This window comes from Melozone crissalis, unplaced genomic scaffold (assembly GCF_028551555.1).
Source record: "Melozone crissalis strain CALT ecotype California unplaced genomic scaffold, PUWL_Pcris_2 ptg000018l_1, whole genome shotgun sequence".
NCBI classification, from domain to species: Eukaryota; Metazoa; Chordata; class Aves; order Passeriformes; family Passerellidae; genus Melozone; species Melozone crissalis.
In genome coordinates this window covers 40,929,367-40,953,697 of record NW_026535796.1, presented here as the reverse complement: position 1 = coordinate 40,953,697, position 24,331 = coordinate 40,929,367, and the positions used below count along the sequence as shown (strand labels likewise).

Below are 24,331 nucleotides of genomic sequence, written 5' to 3'. Positions count from 1 at the left end.
CCAGGAAAAAGATGGTTGACTATGCTGTACCTGTTGGAAAGACTTAAGGTGCTCTTCTAGGTTAGACTTCAGCCCAGAGAGAAGCCCTTAGAGCATCAAAGAGACATTAAGATAACCATACCTGGAGCTCCTTAGATTTAGACATGCAGATCCTGAGCTTGAAATCTTTACTCAAGCAATACCTTATAATGCAGTTCAATTGTTATGGTAAATAAATGGAATCAAACACTGCTGAACAGAATGGAAACATTCCCAGTTCCTTGCTAGAGAGAGGATTGCACCCCATAGGTCTGTGTGGGACTGTGCTACTCCAGGGGATCTGCAGCTCAAAGGAGCTGCTGAAAGCCCTCCATGGCCAGCTGTAACTCAGTTTTGATCCTGCTCATACACAAGGGCAGATGCACAGTTGAGAAGTCTGGGACAAGGAACAAGTTCTCTTATTTACGAGAGTGGAAATCTAAAGTGGTATCAGCAGAGCAGAAGTCCACAGATTCTGGTCAAATCTTTTAATTTGACAAAGAAATAAAATCTTTAGACCACAAAACCAATGGAAAGAACTGACTATAAGAAACCCAGAAACCATACTCTGCTGTCATCTTCGGACACAATCCAGCAAGGCACTTGGATAGATGCTTAGCTTTAAATGGAATCAAACCTATTGAAGTTAAGCTTTGCTGGATATGGGATATCTTTTTCTGAGTTGTGTTACTTTTCAGTGTTAGTATGCTGGCAAATTTCAGATCACACTAACAGTTTTCTCTCTCACATCCACCAGCTTTCTTTTCACTCTTGAGCTGAACATTAACTTACAGAACATGGTGACATACATTCCAAACTCAGACAGATAACTTTTGCAATGTTTAATGAAACAAAATGGCTGCAAAATTTTATAGATACAATCCAAACAGCTGCAATATAGAGCTGTGCTAACAGCAGAGAGCCAAGCACAAATCACTCCTTTGCTTGACTAGAAAATGGCAACATTTTTAATGGCTTCCTGACCACACAAGCTAATGTTTTTATTTTCTTTTTTTTTGTGTACATGTGAAAGGCACTAGTCTGTTATTACTCAGCAATAGCCTCCTGAATTACTGATACATTCTGACGTGGGTTTGTCTGAAATACAACAATTTGTCAATTACATCTTTCTTGGAACATTCAGTTTACCTGCATGGCTTAGTGTGTAACTATTTATTTTAGCATATGGACATGGACTACTTAGGAGCTTCTTGAAGTACTTCATATGATCATGTGTCATCAAAGCCCTCACAGAGCAACTCATAATTCTTTGGCAAACAATACATCCTTGGTCATGTGGTGGTGTCAAAGGAGAATCCTACTAATGTTATTTATGATGACAAGCACAGCATGATACTTGTCTCATAGCAGGAGATGCAGATGGGAACACCCCATGAAACGCAGCATTAGAATTCAGTATTAATTGTCCTGAAGTGAGTTTATGTTTCAGGGAGAGCTCTAGATGACAGGAACTAGCCACACATTGTAAGGGTCGTTCTGGATTCTGTTTCTGCTAAAACACAACACTGGTTTTCTGGAGCAGGTGATATTCAGATTAGGCAGAGTAATTTTAAATGATGTGTGAAGGACTTATGGAATGAGCAAACAAAATTCATGTATATTTGGACAGAAATTCAGCTGCTACAGAAAAAATGGTGCCCATACTCTTCTAAAATTTCCTGGCTCAGAAATATGAAGGTAAAATACAATTTTCTAGATCTGGCACTATAAACTTTGATGCCCTTATCCCTGTCAACTCAGCTGATCACCATGCATTCAAAATCAGACTTTGGAGCTACTCTTCTATTATGTAAAGACAACTGAGCTGCCTGAACTGTGCACAGGAGAGCAAATGTTTGCCTGGAGACAGTTGTCCAAGACCACAAAAACAGAATATAGGAAAAAACCCATTTACTCAGCCTCTCTCTCTGCTCCTTTCAGTCTCATATCTAAGTCATCCCCAGATTTTCAGCAGTGAATTGTCCTCCTGAAAGACAGCAGGGGAGAGAGGAATACTAGGGAGGGCTATTCCTACAGTGGCGCAGCACTATGCTGCATTTTCACAGCTTTTCTGCAACAGAAGACTCCAAGATGAACATAAATTCCATCTCCTCAGCTTTATACTGCAGCAAAAATGTCGTGAATGCCTGGAAATGGGGTCATTGGCATGCTTGAGAGAAAATGTGTTTACTGCGATTCTTGACTATTTAATAAAGCATTTTAGTAATGCTGTAATTGTGTCCATCTTTAGTTCTTAGCTTAATGACACAACTGTTTAATTAAGGTAAGAAACCCTAAATGGATACTAATACTGACATTTGTAACAAAATGTAAAGCAAATAACAAATGCGTTGCTCTTTTTCTCTTTAGAATCACATTGAATGGACCCAATTCTTAAAAAAACACCACCAGCAGCATACACTCATTAATTTATTCTAAAATAATTTAAGAAATCATTTTAGTTGTAAACTCATTGCCCGGTGTAAACAGTATTCTGCATGTCAGCTGGCTAAACATAATTGTCATACATGTCAAAAGAAGGAACTTTCTGAGTAAGTGCTTATTTGCTAATATTTTAGAGTATATTCTCATTGACACATTTTTTTATATTTAGTCTTAATGGAAAATATTAATACATTTAAAAACACATCAACTGTTAGTTGATAGGTTTGGTTGGTTTATAAACATTAAAAAATTTTATAAATCTATGTATAAAGGTAACTGTGCTTCTTCAGAAACTTTATGTGATCATTCACATACAGCTTCAAAATATTTTTAAAGTTTAGTAGCAATTCAAAATATGCTGTCTCAGTGATGTGCAATTATATCACTGCTAAATTGTGGAATGTTACCCGCTATTTTAATACTCTGGGCCGGATCTTAGTGTCAATTATATCCAGAGTAATTTCTTGTATCAGATTTATGCTGGTGGAAAGGATATCAAAACTTGGCTTCTACTCAGGGTTAAAAAGAAGTATATCATGCTTCAAAATTTGCATGCAATCAAATCAAGGACCATATTCTCTTGACAGACTTGCTTTTGTCAGGGTGACTCTTATCTGCACTGCTCCGTGTCAGACATTCATCTTCATTAAGCTTCTGGGAATAAGAAAAAATGGTGAAGAATACACCAGCTTCTTGACTGATGAAATAAGCTTCTTCCTCTCACCAATCAAACTGAATCAAACCAAATCATAATCAGGGTGGGTTTTGTCGTCACAAAGTCTGGATTATGTTCAGCTACTACTCCCAGATGATAACAATAAGTGATAGTTACTGAGCACCCAGTTATATTTTATTTCTTTAGCTTCTTCTAAATTTACACAATGGGCTTACAATGGCCAATGCAAAGTTTCTTTTGTGGTGTAATATTCCACAAATGTCAGTTTATATCTATGTATACAGCATTCCTTATTAACAATAAAACATATTTTTCAAGTATGAATTTCTGCATGTAAATTCTCTTCTTCGGTATGCAGTTACTCTGACTTCTAGTGTGCATCATCACAAGTGATACAACATACAACCATTTCCTCTTCTTTCTCTGCCACATTGTTCATTGAACAGAGTGATAAATATTCAACATTGCCATCAAAAACTGTCAGTGCAGGTCCTCTATAAGCAGAGCACTCGAAGGGGGAAATGATCCTCAACAGTGCATGCCATGATATGTGCCTTGGACTTTCTGGTCCTGTAGTTTAAATATTCTGACTGAGCCAAGAAAGGATCTGAACTTGCCTCTTATCCTTCCATGGAAAGTAAATGTCAAAACCAAAAGAACTATAAAGATTTTTCTCCCATCCTCTTGCTAACTGTGATGGTGGTGGTTGATTGTCTGCAGAAGGAGAAAGAAAACCACAACGGAATGCCCAGGAACGGGTCCTTTTAGAGTTCTGTGTAAGATCCACGTAGCTTTATGACAGAGCAGCAATATCCAAAGAGGAGCAAAATGCTTTGGTTGCCTTCAGCTAGCATGTTAAAAGAAAGGTATGCTCTCCTTCCATATAGGTAAAAGTGCTCGTTAGCTGATTAAGCAGGAATGACACTCAAATTATTGATGGAAAGAAGATAGAAATGTGAAATGCCTCCTGTCATTTACAGCCAGTGTAATCAGAAGAATTTCAGTGTCTCTCCTTGCTGTGGTTTAAAGTTCTTCTCGGCACATAGGGAAGTTGACAAAGGTGAAGACATTGAACTCTATCATTATCGATAAACACAGGAAAATAGCATAAAGAAGCAACACGTAGATGCCTAACTTCCTGTCAAGTTTCCACTTATTAAAATGGATTCCAAACACCTGCAAGCAAACAGAGTGTCAGTTAATAAAGTTCTGAAGGAGCCTTCTGGAAACAACCATTATAAGCTAAAAATGAGAGTCTTTTGAATTAGAGGTCTTGCAGGAAGACAAAAATATACTCTCAGTATTTTACAGATCAGAAAGGCAACATACCTTGTTGACTTGGCTCTGTGTCTCAGTTGTCCTATGACTGTTTTACAAAATATTCAATGAACTAAACTAAATTAATGTCCCTCCCTCAAGTGTTCCCCTGCAAATCCTTTATGTCCCAGTAGTATGCCAGCACCAAATGCCCATTCTCAACACCTTCAAAAGAGGTGCTCTACTTGCTTATTTGCTGAGCTCCAGAACTAAGGGGTTACAAGTTACAGGCAGCAAAGCAACAAAATCCTCATGAAGGCATCTATTTTCCACAGTGTTCAATGCCTCTGAATTATTATTTTGCTCAAAACTTTCCTCTGAATTTGCTGTGGGAGGGTCTGTGCAAATCAGGGTACTCAGCAGAAAAAAGAAGACTGTAAGAGATGCCTCAAACTCAGGTGATCTGGCTTCTGCTAGGAAAAGACTCTTTTCAGAGAAGCATGAAGGGCTAGCACAGTAATGCTTCTGCATAATCCTCCCATTTTCCCCAATGTGCTGATTAACAATATGCATGCAGCAACACCAGATACAAATGTGCACAGAACACCGGTGCTGTTTCACAGGCACTGTGCAGTATGACAGGCTGGGGATAAGAAATGAAAGAAGACTTTCTCACACCTCATAGATCAGATACATAGGAAGTTAGTAGCAGAGTGGACAGCCCTGGCCATTCTACCACTGAAGTCATGCACAGGTGGTATGAAGCTTTGTAAGACTTAGTCATGCAACAGTGTGAAATCTCCAGTGGTGACCACCTCCTCTACAACGCCTCCACAGGCAATCAGTGAAAGATGTTAGTAGAAGTGGATATTTTTATACCTTTTTGTTTCCTTATACCTGATTTGATTCTTCCTACAGAGCGTTCCCTGGGAGTCAAGCAGGAACAGACCTTAAGTGCCAGCAAAATTGACTTTTCAAACAGAATTATTGTTTCACCTTAAGAAGTCATGGGTTACAAGGGTCTCTCATGCTGAGTCACATTTAGCATGTCTCATCCAAGTCCTGAGGTTCACAGTCCTCACAGACCAGTCTTCACTAAGGGTTTAGGCTACAGCACTTGATTTTGGCTGGGTTTGGAAATTAGAGACAACAGGTCTTGTGTCAGCCTAGAGACAGGCCAGGGTATGGACATACGACCACAGAAGTACTGTTGGATTCAAAAATTTCAACACTGCCACTGAAATCCATGGGACCTACACATATCCAGCATCTCTTGCACCAAATGCCAGATTGCAGTCCTCACTGAGGACAATGGTAGCTCTTCAACTCATGGTAGTGCTAGAAGAAATCAATGCTAAGTACTTCTATTTTATCCTTCTGTAACATGTAAATACCTAACAAGCATTTTCAAATTGAAATACTTGTAGATGCTCTAATACTTACAGTTAGTGCCACTGATCCTAGCAAAAGTGCAACTGAATAAACCAATCCTTTGCTGTTAATTTTAACCTGTGGAAATCAGAAAATACTTTTAAAATGCTGACCATGTAACTGTGCTTTGGAGATCAAAAATCAATTTACTGATTTAAAGTCCACCTTCTGCTTTGAACAGTGCCATACATATTTTAAACTATGCAAATCCGTAACAGATGTATCCTAATGAAGAATGGGAAGATTAAGGAATCAAACCAAATGCAAAGTAATCCCATCTCCATTAAAAAAAGAAGTGAGTATTTATAATGGATTTTATGTAAAAAATCCTCGGAAGAGAGAGATATGCTGCTATATGGTCTTAGGTACAAAAATGCTGAGGTACATGGAGACAGGTTTGCTGGAAGTTGTGTAGCAAGAAAATGACAGAGCCATGACCCACCCATGGGAACAGTTTTCTGCTACACAGTGCATGTACTCCAGTTGACAAACTGGTAATTAATTGCAGCTTGTTGAAGACAAATTGCTTTCTTAACTGGGTTCCTTTGCAAAGAAATAACACCTTATTTAGCAACTAATAACATGCTCAACGGGTTGGTTTTAAATTTATTCTATTTGCATGCCTTATTTTTAGGATTTTTTAAAAATAGAAATAAAGTGCAAATGAAAGATTTGCCAAGTATACATACAGTTGATCCATAATCGATCGCCATGGTCTGCAAACCCCATGGAACACCAAGTCCCACCAGAATGTCAAAGACATTGCTCCCTACTGTATTGGATACTGCCATGTCACCAAGGCCTGCAGAGAAAAAAAAACCAAAAAACAACTATTTGATAAAAATGTCTACATAAAAAAATGTCTATTTGATAAAATCAAAGTATATGGCCACTACTATGTGCACTGGAGCAAGCTAAAGGGGAATGATCTGCATTGATCCCATCCCCCTTGAACTGGCCAGAGTATCTGAGGTAGGGAGACAATTTCCCTAACATTGGCCTGACTTCTGAAAAAAGTGTGCAAAAATGGCTCACTCCAACCACACCTTCCTTGTGTCTTGCAAAGCCTTTAGAGGGTGTGTGGTAGCCATGCAGCACCCAAGGTCTATGTCAAAGTCTTGTTCTAGGTAGTCTGCAGTCACAGGGAACCTGAAGATTATGTATTGTATTTACGATGCGGATATGTGACCTTTGCATCATGTGAATTAAGAGAGATCCTGGAGATAACCAGCCAGATGATAGTCAAAGATATTATGCACTTCCATGGGGCTTAATCAGTAGTAATTTCACTTCAAAACCAGTAAAATACTACAGGAAAGGAAAAGAAAGGTAAATGGTGGTAAAGCACCTAAGTATAATTCAAAATCTACTTCTAATGCTCACCACTGGCTGGCATCTCATTCTGCACCAGTGTCAGTGGATAGAAGGAAGGCAAAATTCTTTCTGTCCCTGCTAACCTCCCTTAGACCTGGCCTAAGTATTGAATCACTTCCACTAAGTGAATACTGGAAAGGAAGGAAGTGAAAAGGAACTGTGACATAAATGGGACATGTCCCAAATATAGTTTCAGAGAAAACAGAGTGCAGACAGACAGTACCATACCATAAATACACGATCTGCAAGGTAATGCTTTGGATCTCATGATGGTAGTGTCCATCTATACCTGTCTGCATTCTGGCAGTGAACAATCCTTGAATTCAAACAGTGTGCAAAGTCCCTGTACTGTCTTTAAGGGCATTGGGCTCCTTTTTGTCAATCTAGTGCTTACCTTAATTTTCAGAGAAAACAATCTTTGCAGTGTTATTGTCCAGTACAACAGAAGAACTAATCTAAAGAAGTAGTCTGTTGATTTAAAAATGCAACATCCTCCTTGTTCCTGAAAAAACCTGCTCACTTAAATTAATACACATGGAAAATAAATTTAGTAGGAAGGTGGTTCCATAATAATTCTGCAGACTTTGTTGTACTATTTTTGTGAGAATATTCTGTACACAACAAATAATGCAACATGGAAAATTATTTACTTTAAATATATAACACTTTTCAAGTAAGCAACATTTAACAGCACTATTCCTATCTCAAATTACAAAGGTGGGGCTTTTGAGGACTTAATTTATCATTTAAAAGCCCTTCTTGTTTGCTCAATGATGTGTGCTGGAGATATCATTATCTGATAAAAAAAAGGCTTTGGGAATTGAAATACTGGAAAAGAATAAAATTAGGTCTTTTTCTTATTCTACTGCTGTGCAGAGGATCACACTGTCAGCCCTAATGTTTTTCAACAACAGGAAGGGATGCTGCTACTAGCATTTTACAAATAAAAAAGAAAACATGATGAAACTTAAACAAAATTAAAAGATGAGAAAGCCTTTGACAATTTTAAATGAACAGCTGAGGAGAATGTAGATGTCAGTAATCCAAAACTCTTTCCAGTGCAGCTATTCATGTGTTCCAGTGGGAAAGAGGTCTGCATTTGGATGAGAACTCTGCCTGGAGCAACAACACTTCTGCCAGCTCTCAAAGCAGTTCACTTCCTTGGATTTGAGAGGTCTTCTAGAAATCAGTACAAGTTTTACATGGAGAAGTGCTGGTCAGTGCTACTTCTTCAAAATAGTTTTTAATAGCTGATATTCTATTTTGTCTATAACTTTTGTCTTTTTACCCTGACTGACACATGCATGGGACATCTGAGGTTGAATTACCCTCTAGAATGCTAGAATGTCCCACATCCCAATAAGCAAAAGATAATTTTTGGTTCACAATAATTAGCAAATAGCTTTGGCTTTTAATGAGGTTCTCAAACAGTAAAAATTAAAATAAAATTATAAAATTGCATTGACAATTTGTGTGTATGGAGGAAACAATCTTACATATGTAAGATTGCAGTTGTGCTTCAGCAGACACATTACCTTGTCTTGCTACTATTAAGCTGGCCATGCAGTCTGGGACACTTGTTCCTGCAGCCAGGAAAGTAATGCCCATGATCACATCTGGTATCCCAAGGGTGTATCCAATCACAGTCACCTGAACAAGGAGGAAGGTAGATTAACTCATCATATTTGGAAAGTTTCCTCATTCCAATGAGGAGAGTATGCCAGTTGTGGTATACTCTTTAACTTTGATTTCTGGTGTGGACTCTAACAGGAATAGACTCAGAATACTTATCCATTTCTGCAAATTAAATACTTGTGGAATAACCAGCCTAAAACCAATCCTGTGCACAGGAAAAGTACTTTGGGTCTTATTATTCAACATTCTGAGGACAAACAAAATCTCCATTTCCTGCTGTACTAACATGACATAATGCTGTTTTAAGGAGATACAGTAAAATCTGTGGGTTTGGAGTTTTTTTGGTTTCTACAAATGGCAGGATTCTCACTGGTTCTATTTTCAAAAGGACTGCAACTGATATTATATTGTAATACAGTGGCAGAGATATAAAGAACTTATTATAACCTAACACATGAAGAAGGAACTATTTTCTTGTGTGACTTCTCATATAATCCTGAAGGGAGCATGTCTGGTTATGCTGTCCCCTGATACTCCAGATGCAGCTTGAAAAGAGCTTAAGGAATCACTGAAGATTGCAGCAGAGCTCTTAGAAAGGACAGAGAACTGTATTTAGCTGGAACATCCAAAGAGGGCTGAAAAAACATCAAGAAAAGGCAGCAGAAAAGGAAGCAGGCTCGTGTGAGAGAAGACTGGCCCAGGGACAGACAGCTGTTTCCCTGCTGACACTGCTAAGGATGGAAGTCTTCTAGGCTACGTGTTGTTTTCTTGAAATAGTTTGCCAGTCCATCACATGAGGAAAATTGGACCCTACACTAAAGAAAAGGTGTATTTTAGGAACTCCACTGACAATCCTTATATTCAGGGGCAAGCAGAGGCCCAGGAAAAGAAGTCAGCATGACTCTCTTGCTGAGACTGCTAACAAGGTACTGTGGCCCAGCTGCCTCTGAAAGCAGTATGGGCTGCAGCCTTAATGAGCACCTCTCTCACTTGTGAAGGGAATAGCTATATATGGAACCAAGGTGCACAGTATGACCTTCCAAAGGACATATAATAGGATACAAATGTGTGCCTTTGGCTGGCAAATGAATTTCTTAGGCACTGTCTATGTTAGAGGATTGGTTTACAATGCAAAAATTATATAGAAAGTTGCAAAAAGTACACAGAAAACACAATCTTTCATGAGAGGAAATAAAGTGATTTTCAAATGCCTGACAGGCATTTAAGGAAAATAGATGTTCTCCAACACCTTCCTGTATTGTATTGTGCCCTATACAGTAAAGGCCCAATTATTTCTGCAGAACAAAAGGCAGCAAAAATCTACAATTATAATAATTATTGTATGAGGTGAAGAGACTGCACTACAATTACATGCCTTTCTTTGACAAATGCACAGAAGGTTTTTACATACTTTGAGATGCACATTTCACTCAGTATGAAGTCCTGCTACATACACTTACCATCCACACCATGAAGTAGGAGAACAGGGCAATCCAGAGAGTGGACAAGACAAATGTCAGCATAAAGCACCTCTCCCAGCGTGGTTTGCTGCAGTTTGGAATTGTGGCAAACAGCACAAATATCAACGGCCATGTCAAAAGCCATTTAATTTTGTTCATTTTTCCCTCTGCAGGACAAAGGAAACAAACAGTTGAGCTTTCCCATCACTATGCCAGGCTCAGTTACACCTCTTTCAGCAGAGCAGATGATCCCAGAAGGATGTTTACAATAATGCACGGCAGCTCATTTTTCAGGGTACCTTTAAACTATACTTGGCCTTGTCACTTTCAGCCAAGTTCTGCTTGCTCATCCAGAATCTTCTTATAGTTAAGCCTGCCAACATCTATGAAAATCCATGGAAGAATTACAATGATTTAAAATCACAGCTGATATTAAAACCAAAATTAAGTCAGATTTGTTGGTCTTTCAATTGTATTACCACTAATCCAGAATTTTTAAAAAAACCCAACAACAAAACCAACCAACCAAAAACCCCACCCTATCACCTTAACAGAAATATCAAAGTCCAAGTGGTGAAAATAACTTGTACATTCTGTGCAGCAACAGAAAACAGAAGCACAAGACCCAACCTATGAACATGACAATTTTTTTTACATGCCTTATTGCTCTAACTTGGGCAGAAGTTTAAATAAACCAATACTTAGAAGATCTAGATTTGTTAAGTCTCTCTATCTGCATACAACACAATCTTGAAATGGTAAAAGAAAACTTCTGGGAAAAGAAACAAGGGAGTGATCTCCCTTGTACAGCTCTCCAAAATCAGCTGGTGAGAAATACCCAAGAACTGTCATCGCTGAAGATTGGTACACACCTTGCCATTTGTTTAAAATTTACAGTACTGCAAATGTAATCTCAATACATAAAACAAAACTATTTTATAACTGGGCCATAAGTAAATGGGGGACTATTCATACAGTTCACGAGGCATCCTTCAAGCAGGATGACAAATTTGTCTCTCAGGCTGAGTGAGAGTATCACAACCAACATCGTGGCCATTTTAGCTTGGGCTTTCTTTCCATTGTATTTCCATCATTAACTCATGATTCTATGCTTGAGATCTACTAAAATATGCTGTTTTGAATAAAATCATTGATCACATTGAAGGAAATAATCAGGTACATCTTTCAGCAACGTTATTTAGCTACATTATAAAGAACATTTACTAACTAGCTCCTATCAATTTCACCAGTAATTTTCTTTCAGCAAAGACTTTGGGATTTAAGATGTGTTTAACAGGAATTGTTGTGTGATTTTAATTGGATTGAACTCAGCCATCTCGACCAATGTGCACCAGGTTGCAATGAAATTAAATATTTATCATTTTAAAATTCATAATACTTTTATCATTTATGAGGCTACTTCCTAGTTTAGTTTGAATCCAAATGTCTTTATTAACTTATTTTTGTATACATTCTAGAACTGTATTTTCTTGCTTGAGTTATGAAATAGCTTTTTAACTTGAGATGCCTTAAACTCCGCAGAAAATCTTAGACTAAGCTTTGCTCTTTCGTCCCAGTTATAGCTTGTGGCTGTGGAACTCCTAATGCATAAAACTACTCAAGTGTCCCAGGGTCATTTCTAATTCTAGACTTTCACATGTCACTGAGGATCTATTACAGATTTTACAGGGAAGATCTTTTTCTCTCTGCTTATGTATACTTCTGCACAGATTTTTTAAAAACAGTTATCTATTGCCTGTTCTGTCCAGGAAAAGACACTTCTTGGCTCACTTCTCTCTTTAGTTTTTAACAAGGCTGTAACTATTTTACAAAATATCCTACGGTGGTTTATACCTGCTCCTGCTTAATTTGTTACAGTTTGGATTACTTAAAGACTCCTAGAGAGTTAATTTTTACTCTGTGTACTAAAGTTGCTCAGCTTGGTTCATAGTCCAACAAGTCAGCTTGGCCTAGGCCAGTAACATCCTCAGCACATAATCCCAAACACAGGGTCAGTGGATGACTGATTGAAAAAAATGTAGATCCAATTCTGACCTGTGTGGGTGTAATTTGACTGACTTTGGTGTTGCTACACATAGGCAGCGCCTTTTCTCTTTTCAGTAACATAAATAAAAGAAACAGAACTGCCTTAAGAACAAATAGAGTCTCTGCTGGGGAATACATCTTGTCTGGGATCCTGATTAGCATCCTGAATTACTCAAACAAATGCTTAACTGAGAATGTGTAGTGCCTTACCACTGGCACAGCTCTGTTTGTTCATTTCCAAGAAAACCTAATTACTAGTGGAGGAGGGCTTGCCTTTCCATTATCTTTGCTGAGTTTGAATGGATGTCTGTCAGATTAAAATTCCTGGCTCTATTAGTGGTGATGTTTTCCTCACACAACGTCTTGAGTTGAAATTGCTTAGCTAGATAGTTTGTGGGAGTGATATTTGCATTCATTACATGGCAACAGGCTTGAGACTTTGGGGAAGAGCAGTGTGTCATTCTGGGGTTTGCTGGGTTAACAAGAGAAGCCCAGTGGCCATTTGCAGTTAGCCTGTAATACTTTGGAACCACCATGGCCAAAGCAGCTTACTTGACACATTCTGCACTGGCTTCTCTTTCATGTTTTGGTTTTCTAGCTTTTATAAGCTTTTATATAAGCCTTCAGTATAGTTGGTCTTGGTTTTACCTCAGGCCTTCTCATTCAGCTCCTACTGTTCTGGATCATGAACTTGCATGGCACATAGGCTAAAGAAGTCTACTCCTATGCTGTAACTTGGCAGTTTTTTAGGACTTTCAAGTACATTTAGCAGCAACCTCAATGAAGTGGACTTAATTTTTTCAGGAAACTGATGACTTTATTTCACCTAGCTTAGATGAGTGCACAATCAATACACAGCTAGAAGATGCAAAGTATTTTTTTTAGTTCTTTTGAAAGTACTTTTGCTGTTCTGTTGTTTTGGTTTTGACCACCCACTCTAAAATAACAATTAAAAATATTTAATGATAAAGATTTTACAGTGAAGTATGCTTAATAGCTCATGACAAATTGTTTTACAACTCTTGAGTAGCTCCCTAGTACATCTGCAAGGAAGAAAATTATCATTCCCATTTAGGCCATTATTCATTACACCACTGTTCTGTCCCATTACAAGACCCCAGCACAGTTGTTTTACAGTGGTACCACCCACTCCTGTGAGCCCTGGGTTTAAAGGTTCCTGCAGCAACCCACACAACTGAGGAAAAGTGCATTTTGCATCCTTCTCCCCTCCCAATAATGAAATAATATTACAGAATATTATTACAGAAAGCAACACTGGTCTACATTCTGTTCACAACACTCTGCGGTAAAACAAGATGAGGGGTTGTTTGCAAGGAGTTGTTTTCACTACTTCATACATCCATTTTTTCTGTTTCCACAGATATTTGGAAGCCAAGCATGCCAAGTATTTCAGAGAAGTATCATTACAAAACAGCTTGATTACAATGTTTCTGAAAACAAAGTGGCAGCCCTACAACAAAGGGCTCTGCTAATTTTCAACACATTCCTGGGCTAGTCATCTTTCCAGATGTTATGCTCACAGTAATTACTTTCACATACAGATAGTGCGTCCTGCTGCACAAAGCCAGCAACACATATCACAGCACTGAGAAGAAACAAGTATTTCCTTAAGGAGCTAGAGAAAAACACTTTCTACAGAAAAAAATAGAGTCCTATTTGCAACACTATCAGGCAGCTGAGAGGAGCTCAATATAAAAGTGTGAAATGACATTTGTGTTTACCTTTAGACCAGAAGTGTAATCTTGAAGTAAATACACTGATTGACCCCCACTAAGTGTTTTTTGGTTTGCAATTTTAGTCTGCAACATGGAGCAGCCTTGAATCACACCAGCAGAACCAGAGGTACAAAATTAAAAGTGCTCCAAGTAATAATGGGCATTTTATCCAGGGGACCAAGCTAGAGCTAGTCTGAAACAGAACTTCCAAAGGCACACAGTGCCGGCAGTCCACATGTCCTAGTAAATAAGCTGCAGAGAAAACACTTTTTCAAGTTTAAACAGAGTGGAGCCTGTAACTACACCATCAGGAATCACATCTAAGTTACTGTAGCTAGTTAAATTTGACTGCTTTTCCACTTGGCTTTCCCTTTAAAAGCATGCCAGCCAAGCACAGATCTCAGCTCCAAACATGACTTACTTCAGAACATGCCTAAAGCTTCCCAAGTGAAAGAAGCATCTCCTTACACAAAGCAATGACTGATCCAAAAAAATATAACATCTCTGAAAGGCATGAATCTAACTGGCACACAGGAGCTTCATAACAGTATGTTTGTGAATTCCTATAAATCTCTTAAGGTCACTTGAAAACTGGGAAAGGTATTGTCTAATTGAAATGAGAAAGGCTTCCTGAAGTTTCCTACTGATTGCTGTTTTTCCAGGGATTTTTTGTTAATGGTAAACTTAAGGTAGAAATGAGGCACATCCAGGCTTGCCTAAGAAGATTACTGCTGCAAACTTTTTTCATGCTTCACTTAATTTTTAATTTTTTTAATTCCTTTTTTATCTTTTTAAATCTCTCTATCATTTTTTCATTTGGGAAGGACAAAACTCAACCAACCAAACAAAAAAATCTCAACATGTTTTTTCTCCAATTAAAAATGATTTTCCAAACACCTGTGCCCTTGGTTCTAATTAAGCTTTGTATTTACAAAGATGAATTTACACCCACATATTATTATCAATATCAAGTCAATTCTCAACCCAAAAGCGTGTAAAAGTAATACATATGCCTCTAAACTAGGAACTTTGTAATAACCCAGACAGCAAGTAAATTTCTGTTTAGAAAATGCTGTTCATCAGAGTTCAGACTGATTGGAAAACTTCAATGTAAGTAAATTAGACAATCTGAAAACTTAATTAGTTTCCAGTCATGTCCAGTATCCAAAACACAACAGAGAAATACAAATTTTTCTCCCAAGTATGGTACACAACAGAGAAAAAAAATGAAGCAGATACAACAAACTAGATCTAGTGTGAATTTTCCAACAGGATTATTTTCCACAAAAAAGTATCTGTTGCAAAATAATAAAAAAAAAATGTTAGAAAATGGCTTTCAATTCTTCATTAGGAAAATTAACACAGCAGCTGACTCTCCACCTTCTTGGAAAATTCTTACTGATTCCAGCTCTGCAAATAACGTATAAATTGTGGAGGCAAGAGATTCTCTGTATGAGCACACTAGAAATAGGCTATGTAGTGTGTAAAACAGTACCCAAAGAGGCTTCCAAGTAGGCAGCAGACATAATAAAATATTTTTATTGCAGCTCTCCTGCAACAGACCTTTGGAGATTTTTTCTTCCTTTGGAAAATACCAAGGTTTTACTTCTCATCCTCATCCAAAACAGACTATTTTTCAACCTACTGATACTCTTCTCGGAAGTTTCATTTTCCAGAATACAAGTTCCAAATTCCAGACCGTGAAATCTGTCCAAAACAACTCAGATTTCTATTTTCAGCCTGTGCCTTTACCACTTTTTGAATATTTGGATTTATGCCAATAATCTTCTCTTGAATACACATTTTTTGGTACAGAGAAAACTGGTCTAACAAAAAAGAATTTGCTCCAGTACACAGAAATGATCTTTACTCTCAGAGTTACCATAGGTTTACACAAGACAACATTCAATAAAAGTAAGATGCAACTGAACAGAGGTACCCCCCATATCTTGTTAGAATTGTCTGGATTTTGGCCTGGTTTATTCTGTATGTTTTAACCTTGCTGTCTAACAAAGAGCTACAGCCTCCTGAGTGCTCAAGCGAGGTGCACCTAGTTTGCCTTGTCCACTGTGTTTCCAATAAAGGAAGACATCAAGTGAAGTGAGTAGGAGCCAGGTTCAAAGTAAGTAAAAGGTTCTTCACAAAATCATGAAGCTCCTTCCCAAAGGATGTTGTGGGTGTTAAATGTTTGCAAAGATTCAATGATAATTAGACATTAACATTAGGTTAATGAAGAAGAAACACACTAAGGAATTTTAGATCACAATTTTACATCCAGACCAAGAAGTTCCTTGAAGTGAAAACAGCTGAACATCAACTTGTCCTGTCTCACTCTTCCCCAGGCTTCTTCATGAAATCATGGCTGGAGTCAGAATATTGAGATAAATGTTTGTTTTGACCAAGTACAAACATTTTACATGTTTTTAGTAGATGCTTCTATCCCACATGTTATTTTTGTATTTTGGATCCAAACAAAAATGGATAGGATTGCTAATCTCCTTTATTGCCATCTCATTTTAGCTCAATGAATTATTATTCCTGTTTTAGCTAACACCATCATGACTTATATAAAGCATCCATGCTCCAGTTCTGTAAGAGAAGTAGTTCTTCATTCCTGTGAAATGATCAGGAGCTGAGATCACAGAGTATTTTAAAGGGTGCTGAACATGTGACAATGGAAGGGATTTAAGCATCCATTAAGAGCTGCACAGAAGTGCTTTTCTGAGTCTGGGCTCTAAAAGACCACGGAGCTATGCAAGGGCTTTAACACACCATTTTGTTGTCATCATATGCCTGCCCAGTTTTGTCCTATTTTATTCTGATCTGTGGGGTGTGTTTTTAAAGTTTAAGACCTGTTTTCAAACAACTGTAGAGTAATCACATTGTAAAGCTTCAAATGAGCCTTTCTCTTGGGAGATAATCATCAACATCTAAAGGTTAGGTCAAGAAAGAAATTCCTCTTCTAAAGATAATGTGTTTTTCCCACACAGAAACCAAAGGCAAAGGCTGTTTGAATGATATCATATGCAGTTTCCATAAAAACTGTATGTTGTCTCCTTTTTCAGGATGGTTCTGAACCACACCCACACCCAGGAGTGAATCTCTCTGGATGTTTGACAAAGGGGATACATGAGGCTCTTCTCATGTAACAACCATATTCTCTATTTTTGCTTGCTAAAGCCCTACACTTTTTGCTGAGCACTCCTGTTGACAAAGGATAAAAAAAGAACAAAATGTAAAAGATGCATTTTGAGATGAGAAATAATAATTTGTCATCAGATTAAACTAATTCAGAGATGAAACTTCATACTTCTGTTTCAGAAAAAACCACAAACTTCTCTTGCAAAAGTATCTAGAATACGCAATTTGAAGAAAGTAAAATCCCAAATTAGGCTGAAGAATGTGACTACAAAACAGCACAAAATAGGGGTTCTGCCAACACACAGCCATTGCAGCTGCAGCTCCTGAAATACAAGAGTGGATTTTTTACCTAGGACACCACAACCAACTGAATTGAAAAGTCATATTGAAAAGTGAAAGCCTATTCTTCAGAGAGCACTTTCCAGTACTGAAAAAATACATGAACTTCTGATCTTTAGAAAATGTATGTGTCTTATTCCCAGACCGAAAATAAATCAAAGAAGACCAGAGGGGATTCTTGGACACTCTCTGCAAGCTACCTTTTCCCTGAAGCCAGTTTTCAATGTCCAGATATTTTTAGGTTACTGATTGCGCCACAGTACTTAAACAACAACAAAACGTGATGCTGGGTCCTCACAATTTCACCAAACTCATTAAAGTAGTGCTTTGGAAAGCATAACGAAAGAATTCTCAGCCAGAACACATGAGTTGAGCAATGAGAATCCAACCAATGGATAATCCACCCCAGACAAGAGGAGTGATTATACCTGAAGGTAATGATGAGGATTTTATGCAACCACTTATTCAGTTTTATGCAACTCTCTTGAGCTCATGTTGAAGTTTTGCTCCATTCAGTATGAATTGAATCACCAGTGGTTCCACTCTGGCCTGTTAAACCTCATTTTATCTTTAAAGACTTTCTCAAAAATGCAGAAAAAATGCACTTAAAGAGGACCAGTGACATAACTAATAACTCCCTCTTTAGTTCAAAGCATTTTGTCTATTGTGAATGTCACACACTCAGGAAGCTCTTATCTGGAATTTACCTATGTTTTATTCATAAAAAAGCTGCCGGGAAAGTAAGAAGAAATGCATGATTGCACTACCCTAATCAAAACTTCTATCCAAGAACTTGTTACAAACCATCTCAGTTTAAAAGTCTTCTTTGCCAACAGAGGCAAGGGTGGTCAAGGTTTGGAGCAGAGTGCTGATGGAAGCAGTGGAATCACTGTCTCTCTAACTTGGGTTAGCGGTGGACACGACAGTGCTGGGTTAATGCCTGCACTCAATGATCTCAGAGGGTCTTCCCAACCTTAATGATTCTAGGATTCCATGATGTTTAGATGGTTTGTGGAGACCTTTTTCCTTTTCAAGAGCTGTTTATTAGTTTCTGTTGTTATTATTATTATTACTACTACTCTTATTATTAACATGCTCATGTGCACAAGCATATTGCTGACTTGGATCCTGTTAGTTCACCACACAATAAAAATACTTTTTTTCACTATCTCATGAATGACCAGAAGCTCATCTAATGGGCCTATCTTCATTGAATTCGTTTGCTTCCATTCTTCACTCCAATCCATGCAAGAAGCTCCTGTGGGAGCACAGTAAAACAGGAAAACATACAGTATCATCTGATCTTCACACAGTATGCTTCAATGTTGGTTCAATCACAAACATCTCTTCTACAACGACAGCCACTGAAGCAATGGGATCACTAAGAAATTAGATATAACATGGAGAATTCTTCTTTTTCACTGGATGTGGTGTTTATCCCTGCCAAGCAATTCTTACGTTAAACAGTAATTATGTGACAGGCTACATGTCTGTAAGAGCTGATCTAATCTCTGCTGTCTAATCTCCAAAGCATTTGGGCAGGAGTCAACCTGCAATGTGCCAAGGGCACCAGCACAAGACATTGGTTATAGACAGCCCTTTACACCAAAGAATTTCCAAAAAATTTTAAAAGGTGAATACTTTTGCATACAGCTATTATAGCAATTTTAAACACTCTCTCTCTCCCTAAATATTTTTACTCTTCATCCAAGAAGCCTCCCTCACTACAGTCCCTAGAACAATTTATTATAAATTTATACACCATGGTGCATCTAGCTTAGCAATTTCCAGCAAGTCATTATTAACTGCTGACTTCAAAATTATTTGTAGTAATTTTGAAGTATTCATCAGGTCATTCTGACATGTTTCAGTGTAAACTTCTCTTTCCTGTTTTCCCTTCACCTCTGGCAAATCAGCACTTCTACCATGGCTGTCCATAATGACTGGAAAACACTTTCCAAAGATCTGCTTTTTGTCACCCAGCCTCCAGCCCAGTTTTACTGTCAGCAAATCCATCCTTCAGATAGCCAAACCGGCCTCTTTCCTCCTCTCTCCCCACATATGTTGTCTTTCTACATCCCAGCATTTAGCATTTTAATTACCTTCTTTTTCAGGACTATAAACATCTAGAAAGTAAGCCTTACCTGGCACTGAAAATGGAGTTAGACTGTCCTGTTCATTCTCCTCTTCTTGGTTCCCCACAGGGATGTTTCCATTTTCAATATTCTCCTGTCTCCTGTTCTGAAGTGCTTTGCTTGAGCCATTGGCAGATTGGATTAACCGCTGGCGCTGCAGTGTCAAAACACAAAACTGCCACAGTTCAGAAAGTATTTACTCGGTAACATCTGAATTTTGCTCTCTGTCCAGTCCCAGTCACATGAGCCATGAAGTTTCTCCTCAAAGCTTTCCTTTTGGTCAACAACAAACCTGTCAGTGGCCTACCTATCTTCAGCAGGCATCAGGCTTCACCAGGTTAACCATCCACTTCAAAATTACTGGCAGGAGTCTTCCAAGCCATGATGGAGAATGTTGTAACATTTGTTGTTCCACCCATGTTTGAACCAATGGGGTATTCTAAAGCACTTCTCACTCAACAGTTCCCACTCACACCAGCAATAGCACCATAATTAAATGTAACACTCAAGACACCTCTGCACAATTAGAGTGTTGGGTTATGAATGACTCATTATCCAGGAGCTCTCCTTCTCAGATCCAACTCTTCTGTTCTTCCTCCTTCTCAACTCCATTCACTGAGGTAATTTTTCCTATTTTTAATTTCAAAAGGAAGACTAATCCTTATTGCCTTTGTCTGAGTACATGAAGCTCATAATTGGCCCTGCAGACATGTACAAGAACTGCTGCAGTTCCAACCCACAGTAAAACAACTACAAGGACAGGTTTTAAACATGAGTATATATACCCACTCATGCACTGGAGAATGTTAGATGGAACATTCCATCCAACATTCTTACTTTTACTTACTTACTAAAGTTCTTACTTTTATAAAAATATTATTTTAATTCATTAGATGAGGTAATGCAGAGTTGAAAAGTGTTCTCTTTTCCTGCCAAATAGCAAATTCCTAAAAAGTGCTCTGAAATGCCTTGAAAAATAAAGTAACTGCAAAAGATTCAAAAAAATTTCTGAAAGCAGTATCAATATACTCTAGTGAAAAATAGAGAAAAATCCTATCTGAGTATTTTGCAAAGCTTGTGAATATGTAAGTGAGAATACACAAGACCATACATCCAAAATGCTCAAGTTTAGAGAATGTTTTTTGCAGATGTTTAAAGGGCCAAGTATCAGCTTTCTACCCACACAGCCATTAAGAACTTTTCTCTGATCAATGAATTGACTTCAAGGATTACAAAGTCAACTACTGCCATATGTCCTGTCTGATCTTCTACTCCTGACCATAACACCTTTCACTATTTTACCATCAAACTGGATTTTTGTTACAAATATATTAATGATGCTTTCTTCTATTGTGGAATTCATAAGGCTGGCTGAAATCTATTTACTTGCCAGAGTAAATACCTCTCATATTTGATATTGTGGGAGCAAACTAAAAAATCCTGCCTTCATAAAACCCAGGGTAGGTAGGCCAAAGATTTCACTCCTAGTGCTTCAGCAAGTTCAGAACAGCCACACTTGCCAAGTCCTGCCACTTCAGTTGCAGGGTACGGAACAAGCAATATACACTCATGGCAACGTATCAAGTAAGAGGGAACTGAAACCATCCAGGGCAAATTTCCCTCATGAAAATATTTTGTTCCATTTTTATTTTGAGTTGAGGACTACAGTGAATACTAAAGAGGTAGGTAAATCTCTGAAGGAATCCTGAAGTGTTAATAATACAAGAGCAGTTTTTAAAATTTTTGGTTGCCTTGTCCATTATCCTTTCTTAACCTAACCACTTCTGCAATAATCAAAACCAATTCTTCTGCTATAAATAAAATCTAAATGTGCACATATGCACACACACACTGAAGTAAACAAAAAGTCCCTCCTTTTTGACTGCCCTCCCATTAAAACAGGCAACATCACCAGCTGGGAATCAATCTTCAGATTTGTTCTCATACAGTTGCTTGAGAAAGACATAGTTCTATCCCAACTATAGGAACATGGGAGAATCTGAATTCCAGGGTCACTATGAACACAGCTCTTTGGTAACCCCTCTGCCTCATGGTCATTCTCTGTTTTCCTAATGAACGTACCTCGTTAATGATGAGCCGGCTCGCCATCCGCATCCTGGTGCGTGGTCCAAACTTATTTGTGATCATAATCCGTAATCCAGCTTCAGGGAACCGGTATTTGGGAGGACTGGAGCAGATTATCTCATCCACCATCACAACACTGTTTTTGCCATACTGCTGTATCCCCTTCACTAATGATCACAATGGACAGAGTTAGCAGTGGAACTGACCCTACCACACATCCCACCATCCAGAGCTGGGTCTTTTCAGGCTCAGGTGGGGGAAACATTTATCTGAATGCCAGAATTTATGAGTGGCTTTCTTTAGATATTTCTGCAGCCTGGTGATTCTCCTCATCAGTTGTGTGCTTTCTTAAGATCACATGCTGGAAAGGGATTTCACTCTACTAAGGCAGCCTCCAAGCCACTGTCAGATTGGTGGGAGCAGTTTTTTCCCAGCTGTTCATACTGTAGTACCAGTTTTATTTGCTTATGTTCCACAAGAGTTTTGTACCCTTTCTCTAGAAGTGTTTGAGCTGTGGCAGTGTAGACAGCACTCCTGAACCTCTAAAGCTGTTCCATTGGATCAAGGTGTTGCACATGCAGAAGGCCCTAATGCCTCTCTCACTCCTTCTGGAAATCTTCACCTTCACAGAATACTACCAGTATCTCTCACAAGAAAAATTTGAAATTATGACAAAGATCGTCAAGAACAAATCTACAGTTCTAACTAACACAGTAAGCCTTCGTTAATACAAAGGAACCCGTACCAAGATGACGAAGTTAACAAAATTCTACCATGTTAAGAACACGTAGAGACAAAATTTTATTGGGAATCAACACAAGTACAAGCAAGGACTTTAGGAGCTCACCAACAAACCAATATTCTCACAAATGCTACAGACTACACAAATCAAGCAGAGCAAGGCTCAGCAGACAGGAGACATACCCATGTGGTGTTAGAAAGCAGGGCGGGAAATAGATACATAACTAAAATAAATATTAATTATTACATAGAATGTACAGAAAAAAATTCTTTGCTGCTTGTTTTCTGCTTTGCTTTGCTTGGCCTCCCCCTCTCCCTCCCCTTTTGTATTGTTACTTACATTAGGAAGAGGAGGAGAATTTAGAAGGTAGAAGTGAAAGATAATTAGTGCATGGTTCCAGTCAGGAAGCAAAGGAAATCTAAGAAAACATTCAAACTCAAACAATGGAATTAAATGGACCTGTTCTAAACACGCAGAAGCCTATATTGTTACTCTTTTGCATTGTTACAGTGTTGAAATATTTTTGTTTTCCAGGAATACTGGATCCATGCATGCATCTAAGTCACATCATGCAAAAAAAGGCTTTGCTGTCTCAAGCATCTTCTAGCACAGCTGCAGTTGAAGAAATACATTTTCCATAATGATTCAACAAAAAAAAAAACAGTAAGCCTGTAAATCACCAATAAACATCTCTAACTTTCACCCTTCCAAGCATTTGAGGGTCTTGCCTTGTTTCAGTGAGTACACTGGGGTCACCTGAAGTGTCATAAATAGAAGATCCCTGGTTTCACAAAGAAATGCACCCTATGCAAAGAATCCACTCTGGAGTCTGCCTTGCAGCTTAACATCTCTCATACAGAATAGAACTAGGGGCAATTTTACATTTGCTAAATGGAAAGGAGCAGTTCTCCTCCTCTATCCCAACATCTGCACCAAATTAACCTTGCTGAGTACTGTGGCTGATAACACAAATAAGGAGCACATCCACTCCAGTGACTCTTGGAGTGTAGAAGCTTTCCTGTGAAGGAATATTCAGCCAGACAGGATTCCTAGGAATCAGTCCTCACAGAATAGGACTCAACCACAAACTCAACATTTGCTTTAGCTAAAGAAAAATAATGTTTGACAGCAATGCTGGCAGGGACAAAAGGGCCTGATATTAACAGTCTCATCAGATTAACTGTTCCCAAGTGAGTTCCTCCAGAGAATTAACCAAAATGCTTCATCTTACTGTGACAGAAAAAACATGGGATCACTGAAGTTACTCTGAAACTGTTTCTTAGAGCCCTATGAAGAGAGTGAGCAAACACTCACCTTTGAGAAAAGTATCATAATTAAAAACTCAGGGCTGCTGTAGAATACCTCATACTAAATATATATTTAAGTACTGCAGCTATTCTGGCTTGCTGTAGCACATTGCTCTTATTATATTCATTATTTTCAGTTTGACTCCCTATGCCTATAAAAAACAACATACCTTAGCCCCATATAGTATGGACTACATCTAAAAGTTTTAAGAAATGTGAAAAGGAGAAAAGCCTTTTGCACTTCTCCTTAGTGATAATCCTTAAGAAAAAAACTCTACTGAGAAGAGCTTTTCTTTCCAACAAACTTACTGCTCACCACCCAAGGTTCAGCACTAACAGCCCTGTCAAAATCGACAGAAAGCTTCTTGATGACTTTAGCTCTGAAAGCCAGTCCCTCAGAAACCTGCTTTTGTCCAAATTTCTGGTTTCAGGCAGGGGTCAAACCATGCCACCTGGTGGAAATTTGGGTCAACACAATAAAAGTCAAGGGTAGTACACATTTGC

At 38.3% G+C, this 24,331-nt stretch overlaps 1 protein-coding gene across 1 annotated transcript in view; it reads right to left on the bottom strand.

The window, feature by feature from the left end:
- Positions 1-24,331, bottom strand: part of LOC128936447 (ras and Rab interactor 3-like) — a 153,231-nt gene that overhangs the window by 70,530 nt on the left and 58,370 nt on the right. The window contains exons 11-17 of the mRNA XM_054275382.1: positions 21,776-21,945; positions 19,703-19,847; positions 10,297-10,463; positions 8,737-8,851; positions 6,517-6,629; positions 5,840-5,905; positions 4,167-4,315 (exon numbers count right to left, since the gene is read on the bottom strand). Of these exons, the coding sequence (XP_054131357.1) occupies positions 4,167-4,315; positions 5,840-5,905; positions 6,517-6,629; positions 8,737-8,851; positions 10,297-10,463; positions 19,703-19,847; positions 21,776-21,945 (925 nt within the window). The remainder of the gene's footprint in view (positions 1-4,166; positions 4,316-5,839; positions 5,906-6,516; positions 6,630-8,736; positions 8,852-10,296; positions 10,464-19,702; positions 19,848-21,775; positions 21,946-24,331) is intronic.